The 18,410-nt window shown below is 54.6% G+C and overlaps 1 protein-coding gene across 5 annotated transcripts; it reads right to left on the reverse strand.

Annotated features, from left to right (window-relative positions):
- Window positions 1-3: 3 nt before the first annotated feature.
- Window positions 4-17,874, reverse strand: SLC47A2 (solute carrier family 47 member 2). 5 transcript variants are annotated; one of them, XM_065911192.1, is made up of 17 exons: window positions 17,658-17,867; window positions 16,807-16,908; window positions 16,537-16,605; window positions 15,731-15,879; window positions 15,053-15,095; window positions 12,410-12,454; window positions 12,135-12,232; window positions 11,781-11,878; window positions 10,819-10,932; window positions 10,131-10,198; window positions 9,158-9,266; window positions 8,437-8,512; window positions 8,101-8,170; window positions 3,920-4,052; window positions 3,754-3,848; window positions 2,763-2,856; window positions 1,473-1,988 (listed from the first exon to the last, which is right to left on the reverse strand). In XM_065911192.1, the coding sequence occupies exons 1-17, from the start codon at window positions 17,778-17,780 to the stop codon at window positions 1,768-1,770; spliced, it is 1,707 nt and encodes a 568-aa protein (XP_065767264.1). In that variant the 5' UTR covers window positions 17,781-17,867; the 3' UTR covers window positions 1,473-1,767. The 5 variants fall into 5 exon arrangements, with proteins under 5 accessions (XP_065767265.1, XP_065767264.1, XP_065767268.1 ...); XM_065911194.1 differs by lacking the exon at window positions 1,473-1,988 and adding an exon at window positions 2,429-2,542 and having other exon boundaries at window positions 17,658-17,871; XM_065911193.1 differs by lacking the exon at window positions 10,819-10,932 and having other exon boundaries at window positions 4-1,988; window positions 17,658-17,868.
- Between the last annotated feature and the right edge of the window lie 536 nt (window positions 17,875-18,410).

Here is an 18,410-nt window from a genome sequence, read left to right on the forward strand (position 1 = left end):
AAGGCAGTGTTGACCCACTTTAACTCTTTCTCATTTTTATTTCTCAGCCTAGATTTTCTCAAGTTTTACTTTGCCACTTGTGGGTTGTTTTTAAAAACCATCTATATATAGTAAATAGGTTTCTTTCTAACTATATCTTTACCCCATTGCTGACCTAAAACAAGTATATTTCTGTAAGCACATTCACCAGACACCAATCCCATAAGCTTTTACACAGAAACTGGCTCTGCCGTCAGTTCTGTCTAGCAGGGGTTTGTGCAGATGCACTGTTTCCCAGACTTGCACTTGCAGTCCTTTTTCCTCAGTGCCTTGCAATCTGATGGCTCAGGTGGTAAAGAAATCTGCGTGCAATGCAGGAGACCCCAGTTTGGTCCCCGGGTCGGGAAGATCCCCTGGAGGAGGGTATGGCAACCCACTCTAGTATTCTTGCCTGGAAAATCCCATGGACAGAGGAGCCTGGCAGGCTTTGGTCCATGGGATCACAGAGTCAGACACACTTAACAACTTAACACCTTACTTTCACTTATGCAACCCTAGGACACAACATGGCCTTTCTGTTCCATACCTGTTCGTTCTGTCTGGGTGCGGAAGCTCACGGAGTCTTCAGGTCACAGATGCCACTGGCTCCTACCTTTCTATGGAGTCAAGTGTTTGCACTCTGCATCCTTTTTCCCTAGTGACCTTGATTAGTGAATCCATTGTCTGGATGTAACTAACCACGTTAAAGGGACTGATGTTGAAGGCCAGGCTGAGCCCCCAGGGCCCCAAGTGCAGCCTGGAACCCGAACATGTCCCCAGTCCCAGGCCTCAAAGCACCCTAGGACTGGGTTAGCCCCCGATTCTGTCCTGAGCCTCCCTGGCCCAGTGATCTGGGTTTCACTGCCTGTCGAAGTGTTAAGTCATATCTGACTCTTTGCTACCCCAGGGACTGTAACCCACCAGTCTCCTCTGTCCATGGAATGCTCTAGACGAATACTGGAGTGGGTTGCCATTTCCTTCTCCAGGGGATCTTTCCAACTCAGGGATCGAACCCAGGCCTCCTGCATTGTAGGCAGACTCTACCGACTGCTCTTAGTTATATCCTGTCGCTACTGTGAGAGGCATTTCTCAAGTGAAAATGTTCATGCCCTGAGAGGACTGGGGGAAAGGTGACCAGCCCGGCTGGGGCCTCACAGCTCCTGGACTTGCAGGAGGTGCCAGAGCAGGAGCAGACAGGGATCTCAGCGAGGTGGGCTGCGTGGGCAGGGCCCGCTGACCCCCCCCCCCCTTCCAGAACTTCACAAAGGGTTTGTGAACAGACCTAGGCGGCAGACTCTGCCTACTTTTTCATGTGACAGTGGCGTTTTCTATTTCATTTTGATTTGAAATCTCTAACCTGAAGCCATTTAATGAATAAGGGGACCAACCCCAGGAGTCTCATCTTCCGGTCGGCTGAGCTGTTATCAAGAGCAGTCTAGGTGAGAGGAGGCAATTTAACTGCCACTCAGACCCGCCATGTGACACACAGCACCAGCTCAAAATCTGTTTATTTTCTGGTCACACTGCATAGCATGTGGGATCCCAGCTCCCCAACTGGTGGGGGTTGGTGGGGGGGTGGGGGTGGGGGGGAGGAGGGGGAAACCCTCTCGGTGGATGGGCAGATTCTCAACCACTGGATCACCAGGGAAGTCCCGTGAATGTTCTTGAGGAGTGATTTGGGGCATCCCCCTGCACTGAATTTGGGCTCAGCAGCTGCTCTCAGCTTCCTTTTTGTCTCAAGCTGTCTCGCTAGGGCCTGGCAGTGAGGACCCTCAGGACAAGCCCCACTATCAACGAGCCCACTGCCACCCCCAGAGCAGCCCCCCGGCGGAGAGCCAGCTGCTTGGCTGACAGCCGGTTGGTGGGGGCGGGTAGGGTGTGGACTGCTTCCGGAGTCCTGAGGAGGTCCAGGTGGCCCCCGAGTCTCGAGTAGGTCGTCAGGATCACGCCAGGGGAGCTGCCTGTGGCCACTGCAAGACAAGCAGAAGCCAGCTCAGCCCTAGGTGGGGGGCTGTGGAGCCAAAGGATTGACACCCCTGCCTCACAGCAGGAAACACGTGGGACAGCATCCTGTGGACCTGATGCGCGGACAAGGCTGAGATCAGACGGGGTCAGACGGCCTGGAGGTGTGTAACCTCCACCAGCGACCTCAGCATGTGACATGCTCAGTCACGCTGCCTCCCCCACTCCCTGGCAACACTGAAGCCCCCAAAGCCTGTGCTGGCTCCCCATGCCCACCCCAATCAAGGCACAGCCCAGGATGAGGTGAGGCTGCGGAGATAACCAAGCTGTGGGTTATGGACACACAGCCCTGGGCTCAGGCCAGTGCCGGGGCAGCAGAGCTCCGGTCTGATGGGGTGTGGAAGGGTGGGCAGGAAGGGCCACCCACACTGGTTATCAAGCCAGGCTGACCTGCCTAACCCTCGGCTGCAGTCCTCCTGCCCATACTGGAGCTGGGTGGTGACAATGCGCCCTGAGGTCAGATGGTTGGTGCTCAGACCTCGTCCTCTAGTTTAGCAGTTAGCTGCAGGACGACAGGGAGGAGATCTAAGCGCCCAACTCACACCCTCGTCTGATGAGAGGACCAAGGGTCACAGCCTCCCAGGCCAGGACAGAAAGGGCCTGCTTCCCAGGACGTCAGTGCCCCTCCTGATGTCAGAACAGATATCACTGTCACACTGAGGAAGAGAGGCAGCCTGGGCGCTTGCAGTTCCTGGCCACCCAAGCACACAGGGCAGTGTTACCTGAAGACACAACCGCTTTCTCAGGCCCGGGCCTGGGTCCGAGGGCCATGCTCCCAGTACTCCCCAGCGGCGGCAGTCCCGCGCGTTTCTGCGCCTGAAGGACAGAGAGTCGCCAGGTCAGCCTGCCAGCTGCCCATCCACCCGGCCTCAGCTGAGCCCTGCAGGCTGAGCAGGATACACATGGTCACACAAAGGCACACCTTGGGGGATCCAGACCACTGCAATAAGGTGAGTAACGCAGGCAGAGGACTTTTCTGGGTTCCTGGTGCACATAAAAGTAATGTTTGCACAACACGAGTCTGCTAAGTGTGCAAGACAACTTGTCCATACCGCAGTTAAACAGTACTTTCTGGCTGGAAAATACCATCGCCTGAGCCTTAAGCAGGTCATATTTTTGTGATGGTGATGTCAGAGTTCAGTGATTACCCCTCACCATAAATGAGATGATAATAATGAGAAGATTTGAAATATGATGAGAATTATGAGCAAAGTGTGACCTAGAGACACAAAGCGAACAAATGCTGTTGCGAAGATGGTGCCTGCCGATCGCCTTGCTCAATGTGGGGTGGCACCAGACCCTCAGCCTGCAAAAACCACACCACCTGTGAAGTGCGGTAAGGCCAGGCCTGCCATGTCCATGGTCTAGGGAACTTTAAGAGGCGCTCTTTTAGATTCGGGTTGATCCATCGTCTCTGATGCCAGGAGGACTGGATCCCCACAGAGGGTGTAAAGCTCTGTGGGTTCACAGAGGGTGAACCCACACCCTCCGGGTTTCAGAGTCTGAGCCATAGTAGCAAATGCCAGGCCGCCTGTTTCAGAAGTGCTCCCAAGAGGATGGCGGACAGGGTGCTGTCAGTACCTTTTCCAAGGTCACAGCTCACCCTCGGGGTCATCGGGATCCCTCTGCTTGAGTTTGAGCCGGGGCGGGTAGGGGGGGGCCGCTGAGGATGGTGTCTGGCGTGGTTTCTTTGGTAACAGGAAGGGCACTCACCTCCTCTGCAGCCCGCTTCCAGTCCATCCGGGCTGTGTACGTGACGAAGGCAGCGGTGGCCAGCATGACACAGACCAGCATGCCCAGCCAGAGGCCTACAGGACACGGTGGTAAGTGAGGGTATCGACGAGCACTAGGCCTGCCCCCCGCCCCCCACACCACGTACCCATGATCCCCATCCCGACCAGGAAGGTCAGCACGACACCCAGCGGGAGGCCGACGGCGTAGTACATGACAGCGTTCACCACAGCCCCGAAGGCCTGCCTGCCGGTCCCACGCAGGACCCCAGCGTAGAGACACTGCAGGAGGCGGAAGGGCTGGGGGTTGGTGATGCTGAGGTGATGGTGAGTCTTAGCAGCAGGGCTTCCTCAGGAATCTACGGGCCATAGCCTCATTTAAGTCCACAACACGGGCTAGGAGGGGCTCTCGTCCCCCTTCCTTCCTGGAGGGACCTGCCCTGGGTCACGCAAGGCTGCTGTGTTTCAGATACAGGGGGAGGGGTTGACTGGGAGTTTGGGGTGAGCAGATGCAAACTATTACATATAGGATGGACAAACAAGGTCCAAGTATAGAGCACAGGGAACTGCACTCAATATGCTACGATAAACCATTATGGAAAAGAATATTTTTAAAAATGTACACCAACTCAATGGACATGAACTTGGGCAAACTCCAAGAGATAGTGAGGGGCAGTGAGGCCTGGCTGCCGTCCATGCGGTAGAAAAGAGTCAGACATGAATTACCAACTGAACAACAACAGTACATACATGTATAACTGAATCACTTTGCTATACAGTAGAAATTAACACATTATAAATCAACTATTCTACAATGACAAAAAGAACTTTTACAACTCAGTAATAAAAAGGTAATTACAATGGGTTGACTTGTGCCCCCCCTCGAAGATGCTGAAGTCCTGACCCCAGGACCTCTGAATATGACCTTAATTGGAAATGGCATTTCTGCAGAAGACCAAGTTGAGATGAGGTCATCAGGGTGGACCTTACCCCGAGAAGACGGGTGTCCTTGTAAAAAGGAGAAACTAGAACACAGACATGCAGAGAGGGAAGACAACATGAACAGACATGGGGAAACGATGCCTTCTACATGCTCGGGGGCTCCTGAAGGTTCCAGAAGCTCAGCAGAGCCTGGAATAGATCCTCCCCTGGTGCCTTGGATCTAGGACCTCTGGTCTCCAGAACCGCGAGATGATCCATTTCTGGTATGTTAGGTCACTCGACTTTGCATGCTTTGTCAGGGCAGCCCTGGCAGGCTCAGACAACAAGAACCTGATGTCTGCAGCGAACAAAGACACAAGCAGACACTTCACCCGAGGAGACATGCAGATGGAAGGGGCTCGGTGTCAAGTCATTCAGGAAACACACATCAGGGACTCTCGGGCGGTTCAGTGGTTAGGGCTCTGTGCCCGCACTGCAGGGGGCCTCGGTTTGATCCCTGGTTGGGGAACTAAGATCCCACATGTCGTGTGGCATGGCCAAGAAAAAAAAAAAAGAAGAAGAAATGTACATTAAAACTACACCGAGATACCTGTACAGACCCATGAGGATGACTCTAATAAAAATGAAAAATAATATAAAAAAGTTAGTTTCTGCTGTAACCAGTTATACATACACATATATTCTTTTTCATATTCTTTTCTATTATGGTTTATTACAGGATACTGAATATAGTTCCCTGTGCTATACAGTAGGACCTTGTTGTTCACCTGTTTCATATATAGTAGTGTGTATCCTGTATGATTCTAAAATGTTGTGTACATGTCCTTAAACGTTTGTCAAAACCAACAGAATGCATACCAACCATGAACTGTGGACTTAATGTATCAATATTCTTCATCAAGTAAACAAATGTCCTGTACTAATACATGATGTAAATAAAAGGGGTAACCAGCTGGGGAGGGGGGGTTATGGGAACTCTGTATTTGCTCAATTTTTCTGTAAACCTAAAACTGCTCTTAAAAGTAAAATCTACTTTTTCCAATTTCAAGACAAACAATACCAAGAATTAGCAACACAGGGGAGGAACTGGAATCCTGGTACATTGCTGGTGGGAATGTAAAATGATACAGTTGTTTTGGAAAACAGCTTAATGGTTTCTTACAAAGTTAAACATAAACTTACGCTTTAACCTAACAATTCAACTCCTTAAGACTCTACTAAGAGGCTGGAAAACATACGTCCACACAATGACTCATACTTGAATGTTCCCAGCAGCCTTAGTCACAGCAGGCCACACTCAAAACAACCCTAATGTCCATCACCTGATGAATGGGTAGACAAACATGTTACAGCCACAGAGGGGACTATCATTCAGCCACTAAAAGGAATGAAGTCCTGAAAAATGCTACGCCATGGACGAACCTCAGAAACATTTCAAGAAGTGAACGAAACCAGGCACAAAAGACCACATACTCTGTAATTCCACGTCTATAAAATAATCAGAAAAGGCAAGTATGCACAGACAGAAAGTGGGTCAGTACATTGCCTGGGGCTGCCCGTGGGAGCAGGCAGTGACTTCAAAGCAGGCCCCAGGAATTCTGTGGGGGTGATGAAAACAGTCTAACACTGGATTGCAACACTGGTTCCACAAGTAGACACTTACTCCAAGGTTTGACTTACGCATGTAAAATGCATGAATTTATGGTATGTAAACTATAATTCAAGAAAGGCATAAAAAATATAAAATAAAAACTAGGTCCATGGAAAACTTAAATTAAGAATAATATAGGGCTTCCCTGGTGGCTCAGTGGTAAAGAATCCACCTGTCAATGGAATCACAGGTTTGATCTGCTGTCTGGGATGGTTCCACATGCTTCAGAGCAACTAAGCCCATGCGCCACACTATTGAGCCCTCGCACCCTAGAGTCTGGGAGCCACAACGACTGAGCCCCTGCACCCAAGAGTCCGTGCTCCACAACAAGAAAAGCCTGAGCACGGCCACTAGAGAGTAGCCTCCATTCCCACAACTAGCGAAAAACCTGAGCAAGTAACGAAGACCCAGCACAGCCAAAAATAAATAAATAAAATTATTTACAAAAAAAAAAGAATAACACAGATCTAGGGAGTTCTCTGGCAATCCAGTGGTTTGGCGATGCAGCTCTCTGGCAATGCAATGGAGCTTCTACTGCAGGTAGCACCAGTTCAATCTCTGGTCAGAGAACGAAGATCCCACATACCACATGGTGCACCCAAAAAATAAATTTTTTAATGAAAAAAAAAATAGACAGATAGATATAACCAGGAGTAAACATAGTAGATGCAGCAATGTACGCTGCAAGACCCCTGGCAGTTGTGAGCTGTGCATCTGCTGCAGGTTCCCTGGTGGGCAGTGAACAGAGAGGTGCTGCCTTAGGAGCATTTAGGAATGCAGAGCCCTCTGAGGCCTGACCCTGCAGGAGGAGTTTCTCAGCTGTGGCCTCACCTTGGAGCTAGAGAAAAAGTAATTATAGTGTCCTTGCAGAAGCCATAACAGAGCCCAGAAGAGGATTTCTTTTAATGTTTTGCAATAAAAGCTGTGAATCTAATAACAAAACCCAGCCCAAAGCAAGCAGTCCTGATGAGGTCAGTAATGTGCTCCAAGCCTGTGCCCAACTAGATTCGAAGACCAGCCCTGGAAATGTATGGGGAACCGGCCACAGTGCCAGGGCTTTGAGGAAAACTCTCCACGAATATACTTTCTCCCAACGGTTCTTTCTTTCCTTCCTATAGGAACTACTCTTCCTATAAGAGCTGATGACTCCTATAAGGGTGTTTGCCTCCTGCCCCTTGCTGCTCTCAAAGGACATGCTCCAGGCAGAGACTTGGAGCTTCCTGCAAGATCGCCCAAGGTGTGAAGACGACGGCCCAGGGCTTCAAATCCTGCTCAACAAATGAGACTTTGGTGCTCGCTGTCTCTATGCCAGGCTGCTAAACATTCACAGAATTCAGACTTGCACTCAATGGGATTTGCTCTTTAGTGATCCAAGCAGAAAGTTGGCCCCTCCGTACACTGGGCGCCTCTATTCTGGAAACCAGTGTGGCCGCTCCTGGCCGGGTGGGGCCTGGGTCAGATCTGTGCCCCGCTGCCCCCCCACCCAATCCTGGGGAACAAGGAAAAAGAGGGTTTATGATTCTGCACTGGAAGAGTGGTCAGTATTTTGCTAATGTGCACACTTCTCAGTGAGTTGGAACTGCCGGAGAGAAAGGGGGAAAGCGTTATTTTGAATAATAATAGATCCAAGAGCTGTCACTTACTCTGCAGTCAGCCCTAATCAGGCAGCTCAAGCTCACAGCCCTGAGCTGCTTGGGGGGCAGGGGTTGGGAACACGGGGGTCAGATCGGGACTCACACAGAGGGCATCAAACAGCTGGAAGAAGATGTACAGCGGCAGGACCTTGTTGACCAGGCCAACGACTTCCCTGCAGGGACAGGGGGCCATGAGACATAACCTTGGCCTTGGAGTCGCACTCCTGTCCCGTCTATTCCGCCCTGCCCCCACCTTCTCCAAGCCTAGGTGGTCACCCCAGGCCAGGCCGCTCCTGTCCCTGAGTCTCCCTGTGTGTGCGAACACGTCCGAATCCCCCAAGGAGCCCCGTTAGCTCTGCCCTGCCCTTCGGTCGGCACCTGGTCTGTGCATGGGCAGCAGCCGAGGCCCCCAACACGAGCGGGAAAGCCGACTACCTACTCATCATTGGTGAAGATGTGGCCCAGCTTGTTTCTCAGGAGGCTCAATAGGACTCCCACAACCAGCGAGGTTCCCACTGCAAGAGATGAAGGCAGTGAGGCCGACCCAGCCCAGGGAGGAGCCTGGCCCCCCTCAGTCCGAGCCAGTCCAGCCGCACGTCCGCCTGGACAAAGACCCTCATCTGCGGTCTCATGATGACAACATGCAAAATGCCCTTCCTCCCGTGGTTCTCAAAATGGGGTCCCTGGATCGGCAGCTGCCTAGTGAAGCAGATTCTCAGACCCCCATCTCCGACTGAGTCAGAAACTGCCGGGGGCAGGGGGAGGTTCGGGTTTTGACACCCAGCTCCCCCACCCCCAACCTAGGTCTAAAGCCTGAGAACCGCTGCTCTCCATGAGGAGCTGATCTGAGCCTGGCAGCTGCAGAAAGCAGAGACAGGATGGATGCAGGGGGGTCCTTTCTGAGGGTCACCACGAGCAGGCCCCATGCTTCCGGGGACTCCAGGAGGCCGAGCTCACAGGAAGACCTAGAGGCCTGGGAGCCTGGGGAGGAAGGGCCTTCCCAGCGTCACACTACGTGATAGAAACTGCCGGCTCAGACCCCCAGCAGTGGGGAAGTGGCCGGAAGGGGCAAAGCAGGCTTGTTGCTCTGGGCCACATAACAGGTACCACAGGCTTGGAAGGTAGCCGTGGCTCCCAGGGCCTCCCCTGGCCCCACCCACCTGTGCAGAGGGTGCCTGAGATCGCTGATCGCTTGGCTTGCACGGTGTCTGCGGCTCCCAGGGCTGTCCCCACTCGGACACAGACTGCGATGCTGAGCCCCATGGGGATCTGGACTCAGAGACAAGAAGGTATGGTCAGCCCCCTTCCTACCCCGGGCCGAGAGGGACAGAACCAGGGTGTTCCTGGCTGCTGGTAACCAGCCGTGAGATCAGCAGCTGGCAGGTGGGGTGGGGGTACCCCAAGCAAGCCAACCAAAGCCCCACCCTGGCTGAGCCATCAGACACCACAGGCAGCCAAAATCAACACACAGCCAAAACCTCATGAGTAAGTATCACATAAAGAGGCAAGTGTAGTCCTAAGTCTGTCATAAAAGGTCTCTGCTAGAAAAAGATTGACACCACTTTCAACATAAGAATCACCTTATAAATCAGTTTTGTACATGTAGGTTTTTGCAACTCCCTCAATTAAAGCTGGGGTCACAGAGCGTGCACCCCAGGAGGCTGGCAGAGGCTGCACAAGTGACACAGGACACTCCACGTGTCCTCGAAGAGGAAGGAACTGCGGGAGTTCTTTCCCTGGTGGAGGCAAGGAAGTGCCCCCAAAAGGGCTCTGTTCCCCAGGGCTCACCACTAAAGGTGTACAAGACCGTGGGTCCACTGCTAAAGGGAATGTCCCATTTTTCAATAAAAATGCAGAAATCCAGATTGTGACGTGAAATCTCCCAATTTTAAATGATGCCAATCAACTCAAAACAATCCAACATGGAGAGTTCTGTATCACCCACAGCGGAGCGGCTGTGAGCCACATGTGGCTCTTAGGGCCTGGGCCTGGTGGACACAGGGGGTCTGGAGGGTCCCTCAGGAGATAGAAATGGCCTCTGGGAGGCAGCGGCCCCCTCCCCCTCTGACACTCCCAGGCTGTCAGGGGATTGGGCTGGGGACAGGACAAAAAGGTGCCCCCCACAAGCCTCACCATGTAGATGACGGTGGCCACCTCGTAGATGACCGCTTGGGCAGATAGGTCACGCACACTGAGCAGGCCTGCGGAGGTGGGGCAGGAGCACCGTGAGTGTCCAGCCAGCTGGCCAATAGCCCTAGGCTGACAGAGTGCCCCCTGCTCTTGGGGCCAAGGGGCCAGTGGCTTCCAAGGGCAGACACAGCAAAAACCACCTTTCCACTTGGCCTTCAGCCTTCCAGGAGACCCCTGCCTGGGTGTGCCAGGGTCAGGGTCTCTCTCCTGTGTACACCGTGTGATGAGGGAGGGAAGAAAACTGGACCAAGGTCAAGAAGCCTGAGTTCAGCTCTCGGCCCGGTTGGGGTGACTCTGGACAGCCTCTTTTACTCTTGGGACTCAGTTTTCTCATCTATAAATGGGGTCCGGGGTGGACTGGAAGGTCTCTTGGGGCCATTCCAGCCCTGGTTGTTTGGACTCTGTTCCGAGTCCGTTGATGAGCACAAGATGTTCCAGCTGCGCCAGTTTCATCTCAATCCATCTCTGACTGAAATCATGCCCAGGTGTCCATTCCGTGCCAGGCCTAGACTGGGCTGCGCTGGGCCCAGGCCTGCCTGCTGGAAGCTCACAGTCTGGCAGGGAGCCCGGCCAGGTGGGTGAACCACCTGTCTGGGGGAGGGGTCTCCCCACACCCCGCCGTCCCACGTACCCACGAGGAAGCTCCCGATCTCGTAGGCCCACCACTCGATGCACAGCATCAGCATGCTGGGGATGGCCAGGCGGAAGAAGGGGCCCCAGTCCTGCAGGCACTCCCAGGACCAGCCTAGGAGCAGAAGCCAGCTGACTGAGCCCCCATCCGCCTTGCGGCCCAGCCAGCCCGCCCACAGCTTTTGACTCCACACAGCAAGCCCAGGCACTTGGCACCAGGCAGGGTGGGGACGGGAGGAGGGGACGGGCTAATACATCGGGCAGCACCCCTGGGTGGGAGCCCGGGCACCACAAGCTGGCAGACAGCCTGGCCCTTCCTGGGTCCCATCTCCTCGGATGAAATTTTAGTCCTTATCTCTGCCTCATCTCCCCGAAGGGCTGCTGGGAGGGTGGCCCGACACCAAGGCTCCGGGAGATTTCACAAGGTAGACAGGGTTTAAAGCCATGCGGGAGGAGGCCCCAGGCCAGAGAGGGACCCACAGTCCACACAGCCAGCTTTCAGGGGCTAAAAGCTCAGCACCTAGGCCTGGGAGCAGGTTCAAGCCCACTTCTGTGATTTGGGGTGAATGACAAACTCTCTCGGCACCAGCTTCCTCTATGTAGATAAAAATGGAGTTAACAAGGAGTTCTGAAGCTTATCCAAGCAATGTGGGTGCAGCCTGCTGCTGGCACCCAGCATTCTATTCACGGAAGCTCCTGGCCCGTCCCCAGCAGGGCTGTGCCCCGGGACACACTGGACTGGGAAACCAAGCCTCTAGGGGTGGGGTGCAGAGGCGGAGAGAGGGTGCAGATACAGGGGGTGGGGAAGAGGTGGGCCCTGAGGGATGTGGGGGCAGGCCCGGGGCAGGGCTCCTCCAAAGGCTCCAGCTGGGACCCTGCCCACGAAGTGAAGGCCCTGGGCTGGTGCTGGCGGCCTACCCGCCCTCCAGCAACCCCCTCCCTGGGCAGGAGCCCCCTCCACACCTGCCCATGTCTCCAGATGCAGCTTCTTCAGCACGATGTAGAATAGGAGGAAGACAGCCTGCGTGAACTGGGAGACGGTGTTGGCGAATGCGGAGCCCCTGACAGAGGGTGCAAGGCCGGGCTGGAGCAAAGGCCGACTCCAGCCCTGGAGGCAAGCGGGGGACAGGCCTGGCTCACCCCCAGTTCCCCATGACCCACCTGTGGCTAACAGTGTGGACAGCCTCCACAGTCCTTGCTGTGACCGGACTGGCAGTCCCCTCAGGGGTAGGCAGGGCTCCGGACCAGGCTGCCACAGCCCATGCAACGCCTTATTCAGCTGATTCCCTCAAGCAGGCCCTGCAACCCCCTGCTCACCTGACCCCCTGGCCCAGCACAGAAACCAGGACATAGTTGGCCAGGCCGTTGATGCAGTTGCCCACGATGCCACTGAAGACTTGGGGCCAAACGATGCCCTGAAATAGATGAAAACTGGCCTTACTGAGTGGGGGGGCCCCAGAGGGGACACAGGCTGGGGACATGCAGCTCCCCACAGACCCCTGTGTGGAGGTCAGAACAGGGACCCCAGGCATTCCTCCCCCACTGGACAGTGCAGTGCAGGATACGGGGCAGCTCCAGCTAGGGCCCTGTACCTGATTCTGCAAGTACTTGGCCTGCAGGCTGTAGAGAAAATTTGCCTGTATAAATAAACACACACAGAGAGACACAAGTAAACACCACCTCCACACGGACAAGAACAGACACTGCTGAGATGAATCTGGGGCAGCTACTTTAGCAGAGTGCATCCCGACCCGCAGACATGCACCGCGCTGGCCTGGGCACCTGCCCTGCCTGAGGGCTGGTGCTGGGATGGGACCAGCAGGCAGGGAGGGGGGACCCAAGAGGGGCTCCAGTGCTCTGGCAAGAGCGAAAGGGACTGGGCCCCTGGCCACCAACCGGCCTGTTCACAGAAGGGCCACCAGAGCCCACAGGTCTGGGCCACCCTAGGGCCTGTCTCTGGCTGCCAGAGACAAGACTCTGGATAGAGGGGCCTTGGGCAGAGGGAGTCGGGGTAGGGAGGGTGGAGGCCACCAGCAGCCTCTGCAGAGTAGGGTGGAGACATCAGAGGAGTCCATGGAGGACAGAGGGGGCCTGTGTGTGTATGTGTGTATGTATCGTGGGGGCACTTTCCTGCAATTCCTGCCCTGTCAAACCCTGGCCCAGGCCTGTGCCCCCGTGCCCACCCTCCCTCTCTCTTCAGGACTGCACAGTCAGCAAAAGTGTGCCGCTGGATTCAGGTACTGGTTCTGTGCCTCCTGTCAGTGGTGTGGCCTTAGGCCACTTACTTAACCTGTGTGTGCCTCAGTTTCCTCACCTATAAAGGGGATAATACTGTGCGTGCGAATCCTTACTATTCATACATACATTTATACACAACGCTGATATTGCAAAAGTGCTAACAAAATAGCATTTGGCACATTTAAGAGTGCCAAGAGTTGGCTTAGCATCATGACTAAGACACGTGATGCTTCTCATCCCACGGGGAGTTATGTTTGGCAGCATCTTTGAATGGGAGGGAGCAGCTTTGTTGATTTGATAAAGTGGCTGCCACAGTGATAACCTGGAAGTTTCCCCTGACCCGGCCCCAGGGGCCCTGTTGGACAAGACACCTTCATTTGGTCTGAAGAGCCAAAGGTTTGGAGGAGAAAGACCAGACTTTTCAGGTGGTTTCCGTGATACAGAAGAAATCTGGAGCTGGCCAGGCCTCAAAGAAGTCATGGCTCTAGCCTTCCAGATGGGAGGGTGTGGCTGGGGCTCCTTGACAGGGCTGGTGTCCCCTATGGGCACCCTGAACTCACCCCAACCCTCTCCCTTCCCAGGTCCATCCTCAAGAGCTCTGTCACTGGTGCTCGGAAGACAGGGGGGCAGAGAGGAAAGACAGAGGGGGCAGTGTGAGGGGGGACAGAGGGGGGCAGAGACAGAAAGGTGGACTCCCCTGAGACGGCCTGCCCCGGGGTGACACGTCCACTGAACCACAGCAAATCACACTGTGCAGCCATGAGTCCCGGGTGGACAAATGGGCCACTAGGCGGGGCTCAAATCTCGGAAACTTATCTGTGAGGATGGACTGCTTACTTAATATTCAATAAATTAACGGAGAAAGAACATTCAATAACGACTTTTAGAAAATATTTGTTAGAAAGATTACAGTCTAAACACAAAAGTAGAAACCATTAAAAAGCTCAAATAAATTAAAGGCAAATGCTTCTACAATCCTACGATGGGGTGACTGTTCTTAAGCTCATCAAAGACAGACATCATAAAGGATGGGATTTATGGATCTGTTACGTACACATTAAAAATTCTTTAAGAAAAAAGTATCAAAAAATTAGAAGGCAACTGAAAAACGTTTGTGATACATATGTCAAAGGAGTGAGGTATTATTTAACAAGAGTTAAAATAATTAGGAAGAGATCAATCCACTAAAATAAGCAAAGGACGTGGGCAATTCATAGAAGGAAAACAAATGATCAAAGATATGAAAAAACACTCAAATTCATTTGCAATAAACTGCATGTTAAAATAACCTATTTCTAATTGGAGAAAACATTTTAATAATACTCTGTGCTGATGAGACTATTGTTCTTGAGGGTAGACTTGATAGAAACCAGTATCAAAACCCATTGACAGAGCAACTCCAATTCCAACTAGGCATCATTACAGACATTCGCAAAGACTTTTCTATAAAAATGTTAATCACAACCTAATTTATAAGAGTGACCACTGCAAACAACCTAAATACCCAACACATAGGGACTGGTTAATAAGTTATGGCAAAGGGGGAATACTGTGAGGCCTTTGAAATGGGTATTGTGGACAGTGATTTGAGCATATCTAGAGACTGACTAATGATACATTTGAAAGGGAAAAAGTGAAGTACAAAACAACATACACACACTGGCCCCATTTCACACTACAGGTGTGTTTCTATGTTTGATAACACACACACCCATGAAGAGAAAATAGCCCTGGAGAGAGAGATTATTAACCTGTCTTTTCTCTGGGTAGTAGGATAATGGAAGGTTTGAAATTTTTCTTCCTCAGGCTTTCCAGAATCTCTCCTGTAAATGGTTTTCTAACCAGAAAAAGGTGTTGCACTACTTTTTAAAAGTTCAATATGCACCAACCACCAACCGCAATGAGAAGTTTTCTCCAGCCCCTCTGGCTACCAGCACGAGGGCTGAGGGGCTCCAGGCTAGTAGGGGGTCAGGATCCAAGCTCCACAGACAACTCACCGGCAGGCCTGGGATGTAGACCTGCACATACTCCTGGGCCAGCCTGCAGGAGAAAGAACCAGGCTCTGAGCCAAGCAGCCTATACCCTGGGGGTGGGGAAAGGTTTGGCAGACGTTACCTTGAAAACAAGACCCCCAGAGACACCTGGAACCTCGGTGGGGGTAGGGTGCCAGGAGGCAGGGCCCAAGAACCAAAGGACCCAAACACAGGGTCTCAGGGCTGGGGAACTTCAATTCGGAATGATGTGTGGTTTGTAACAGGGGAACACAAGGTTCCATCACGTTAAGAATTAACTACATGAAGTGTACGTAACAGGGAACGAGTGAGGTATTCCTATGAGGAAATATACCCTACATTAACAACACAGTGTGTAATTCTTCATAAATGGGGTTCAGTCCTGTTCCCACTGTTTGCGGTGTGGGGTGTGCATGTCACTGCTTCCGAAGCCTCTGCCGGGCTCGGGCCCACGCTGGGACCAGATGCAAATAAACCCCATACAAATGCCTTTTCTCAATTAAAATGGGCTGTGGTCTGCCCCCTGCTGGCCACAGTTGGAGCAGCACGCTGTGGGGGAGAGTCCCCAGACCAGGTGGCCGCGGGATGGCTGGAGACCCAGAGAGCGTGGCACGGGTGGGGTGGGCCTCCCGGGATGCCCCGCCCCTGCCCGCCCCAGCGCACCTGGACACGGCCGGGTCCTGCCTGCAGAGCAGCAGGATGAGCTGGGTGTTGAGGAAGAGCGCCCAGCAGGGCAGACAGCAGAGCAGCAGCACCAGCACGCCCCGCTGCAGGATGACGCCCACGTGCTTCTTGTTGGGGCTGCCGAAGCTCTGGAACACAGGAGTTACGCCCGCCCCGCGCCTGACCTCCGCTCGCCGGCTGGAGGTGGGGGGGGGGTGCGCTGGGCAGCCCTCCACCACTCCCCCAATTCCCGCCCGGGGCTTCCTCTGAGGGGCTCAGAGTGACCACAGCAACCGTTTGCAGAGCTCCAGCCGCTGTCCACCCACGGTGCCCAGTACTCCGATGACTCCTGATGGGCGAGGAATTGCCCATCCCCCATCATCCCTGAAGCACCAGCGCATGCGAGTCTCCCTGGGGAGTGAGCAGCAGCCAGGCCCACCTTGAGCCCCAGGCCCCCGGAGCTGAGCCCCTCCTGGTGGTGGGCCTCCCAAGGGCAGTAGGCCCCCTCTGTGTGCCCTCAGCACACAGGGCCAGAGGATTCAAGGTCAAAGTCAGAGGACTCAAGGTCAGAGGACTGTCTTTCATTCCAGAGCTCTCTCGCCGGCCACCCTGGCAAGGGGAGGGTCTGGTCCCTAGAGCACGTGGTCCCTGAGGGTGGGTGTACAGGGACAGCTGCCCCCCAAAGGCCTGACAGGTTCCCAGATGCAGGGGCCACTGCGGGGCCTCGAGTGGGTGCCCAGCCCTGCCCTTTCTGCAGCAGCTGTGGGACTGGCTCCAGCCTTGCTGGTTCCCGGGGGCCCACCTACCTGGGACATCAAGGTGTCACAGGCCGAAGACAAGCCAAACCCGATGGAAACTCCACAGACATTGACAAACTGGAGCCACACACAGGAAAGAACACAGGCTTTCAGGAGACCGAGGGGGACCCTGCACCTGGGGGGCTGCCCGGCAGTGGAAGAACCCTCCTGGCCGGGCCTGTGCGTGGGGTGTGCTCGGGCGAGGCCGGAGGTCCAGCTGTGCCCTCAGGCTGTGTCTTCTCCCAGGAGCCCAGGGAAGAAGGTCCTGGCTGTACTCACGGCCACCGAGAGGGTCACTGCCGCCAGCTCCACCGTGCCCAGGTGTCCACAGAACACCGTGCTCACGACGTAGACCATGAAGTTCAGCATCTGGAAGAGGAACTGAAGGCCGGGGCCGGGGTCAAGGGCCCTGCTCACAGCCCAGCTCCTGGCAAGAGGCTCTCCAGGCCCTTACCCCCGAGAAGCCCCTCTGGGCCGCAGGGCGAGCCGCCCACAGCGGAGGAGCAAGAGTGTGGCCGAGTCTGGGTGGCAGAAGGCCCGGGTCCTGCCCCCTCCCCATGGGGCAACAGCATCAACCCCTGAGCTCTCGTTCCCCTGCGGGGGTGCTGGAGTGGGTACAGCTGGTGATGTCACTGTAACCACCTCGTCCGGCCGTGTGCAAACACAGAGAAGTAGAGTTAAAGACACCAAAACCCTAGGAAGCCTCTGTCCATGTGGTGGGATTGGAACGGAGTGTCTTCTTTTACTGTCGTCCTTACTCTTACAAGGAGCACATATTTAGTAGTCTTTACAGTCAGAAGAAAAATGTATCTGAAGCCATTTTCCCTTTGAAAATAAATGGGCAAAGGCCCCTCTTCCAATGCAAACGCCCGTGCAGGCACCCCTGGGCTCCCCTTGGCCTCTCGGGCCTTTCGGCCAGCCTTCCCACGGGCTCCTGAAGGAGGACACACCTGGTCCCTCTGATGGTGGGGGGTAGGGGGCTGCCCGCCGCTGAGAGAGGTCAGACCCGCCAGGCTCTGGGTGGTGGCCCCTGGTGCCACCTGGACCCTGTCACTGTGGGTGATTTCTGGGAAAGGCCTCACGCAGCCCCTGCCCCCCGCCTTGTCAGCCCCTCACCCCCACCTCCTTACCAGGGGTCCAGAAAGGATGAAGATCGTCCGTGCCTCAGCTCCAAAGCCAACAGGGACCAGCCTGCGGAGGGCAGGGCAGCGGCTCCTTCGGCCTGAGGGGACCGTGTCCTGGGGGCTGTCCATTCCAAGCCCAGGCCACCCAGCCACCCTGCACGCCTGAGCACCTTCTCAGCCAGCCTCACCCAGCCGGCTAGGGTAACCGTACAGCCTGGCTAATGAGTAAGGGGCGGAGGAGGGGCCACTGCCACCCACGGGACCGGCCCTGCCCCCTGTGCACACCAGCCCTGTGGCCCGACCCACTAGCCCTGGACAGGACAGAGGTCTGGGCACCCGAAGTCACCAGGCTGACCCCTTTCCAGGAGGTCGGCAGCAAAGGCCCAGGAAGTGCAGTTGTGGGGCAGGGCTGAGGGGCCCAAGGACTCTGTCCAGGTGAAAAAGAGACTCATACTCAGGTGGTAAAGCCAGGATCCATAGGGGGTTTGGGGGGCAGGGGTCTGGGGTCAGTCCTGACAAGGGGCTCTCTGCCCCACAGGTGGAGGGCATTCAGTGGTCTAGCCCACAGGGTTCCGGGTTTCCCTGGTGTTCCCCAGGGTGCTAAGCAGGTCAGGGTCAGCCCACTGTCCAGAGAGCAGGTCCTTGGCTGAGGATCTGCAAATATCCCCCAGAATTTGTATGATGAAAACTCACAACTTCCTCCACGTCCCCCTCCATGCTCTCTGCCCCCTGCTGCTCACAGGTGCAAGGAAGAGAGGT

Source organism: Muntiacus reevesi, chromosome 18 (genome assembly GCF_963930625.1).
Source record: "Muntiacus reevesi chromosome 18, mMunRee1.1, whole genome shotgun sequence".
NCBI lineage: Eukaryota > Metazoa > Chordata > Mammalia > Artiodactyla > Cervidae > Muntiacus > Muntiacus reevesi.

Excerpts from the sequence above, each read along its gene's own strand:
- SLC47A2 (XM_065911192.1), bottom strand. The coding sequence starts at position 17,780 with ATGGACAGCCCCCAGGACACGGTCCCCTCAGGCCGAAGGAGCCGCTGC. Across the intron at positions 16,606-16,806 it reads CAGTGACCCTCTCGGTGGCC|TTTGTCAATGTCTGTGGAGT; the intron begins GTGAGTACAGCC and ends GTGTGGCTCCAG. Across the intron at positions 8,513-9,157 it reads CTCAGGCACCCTCTGCACAG|TGGGAACCTCGCTGGTTGTG; the intron begins GTGGGTGGGGCC and ends CATCTCTTGCAG.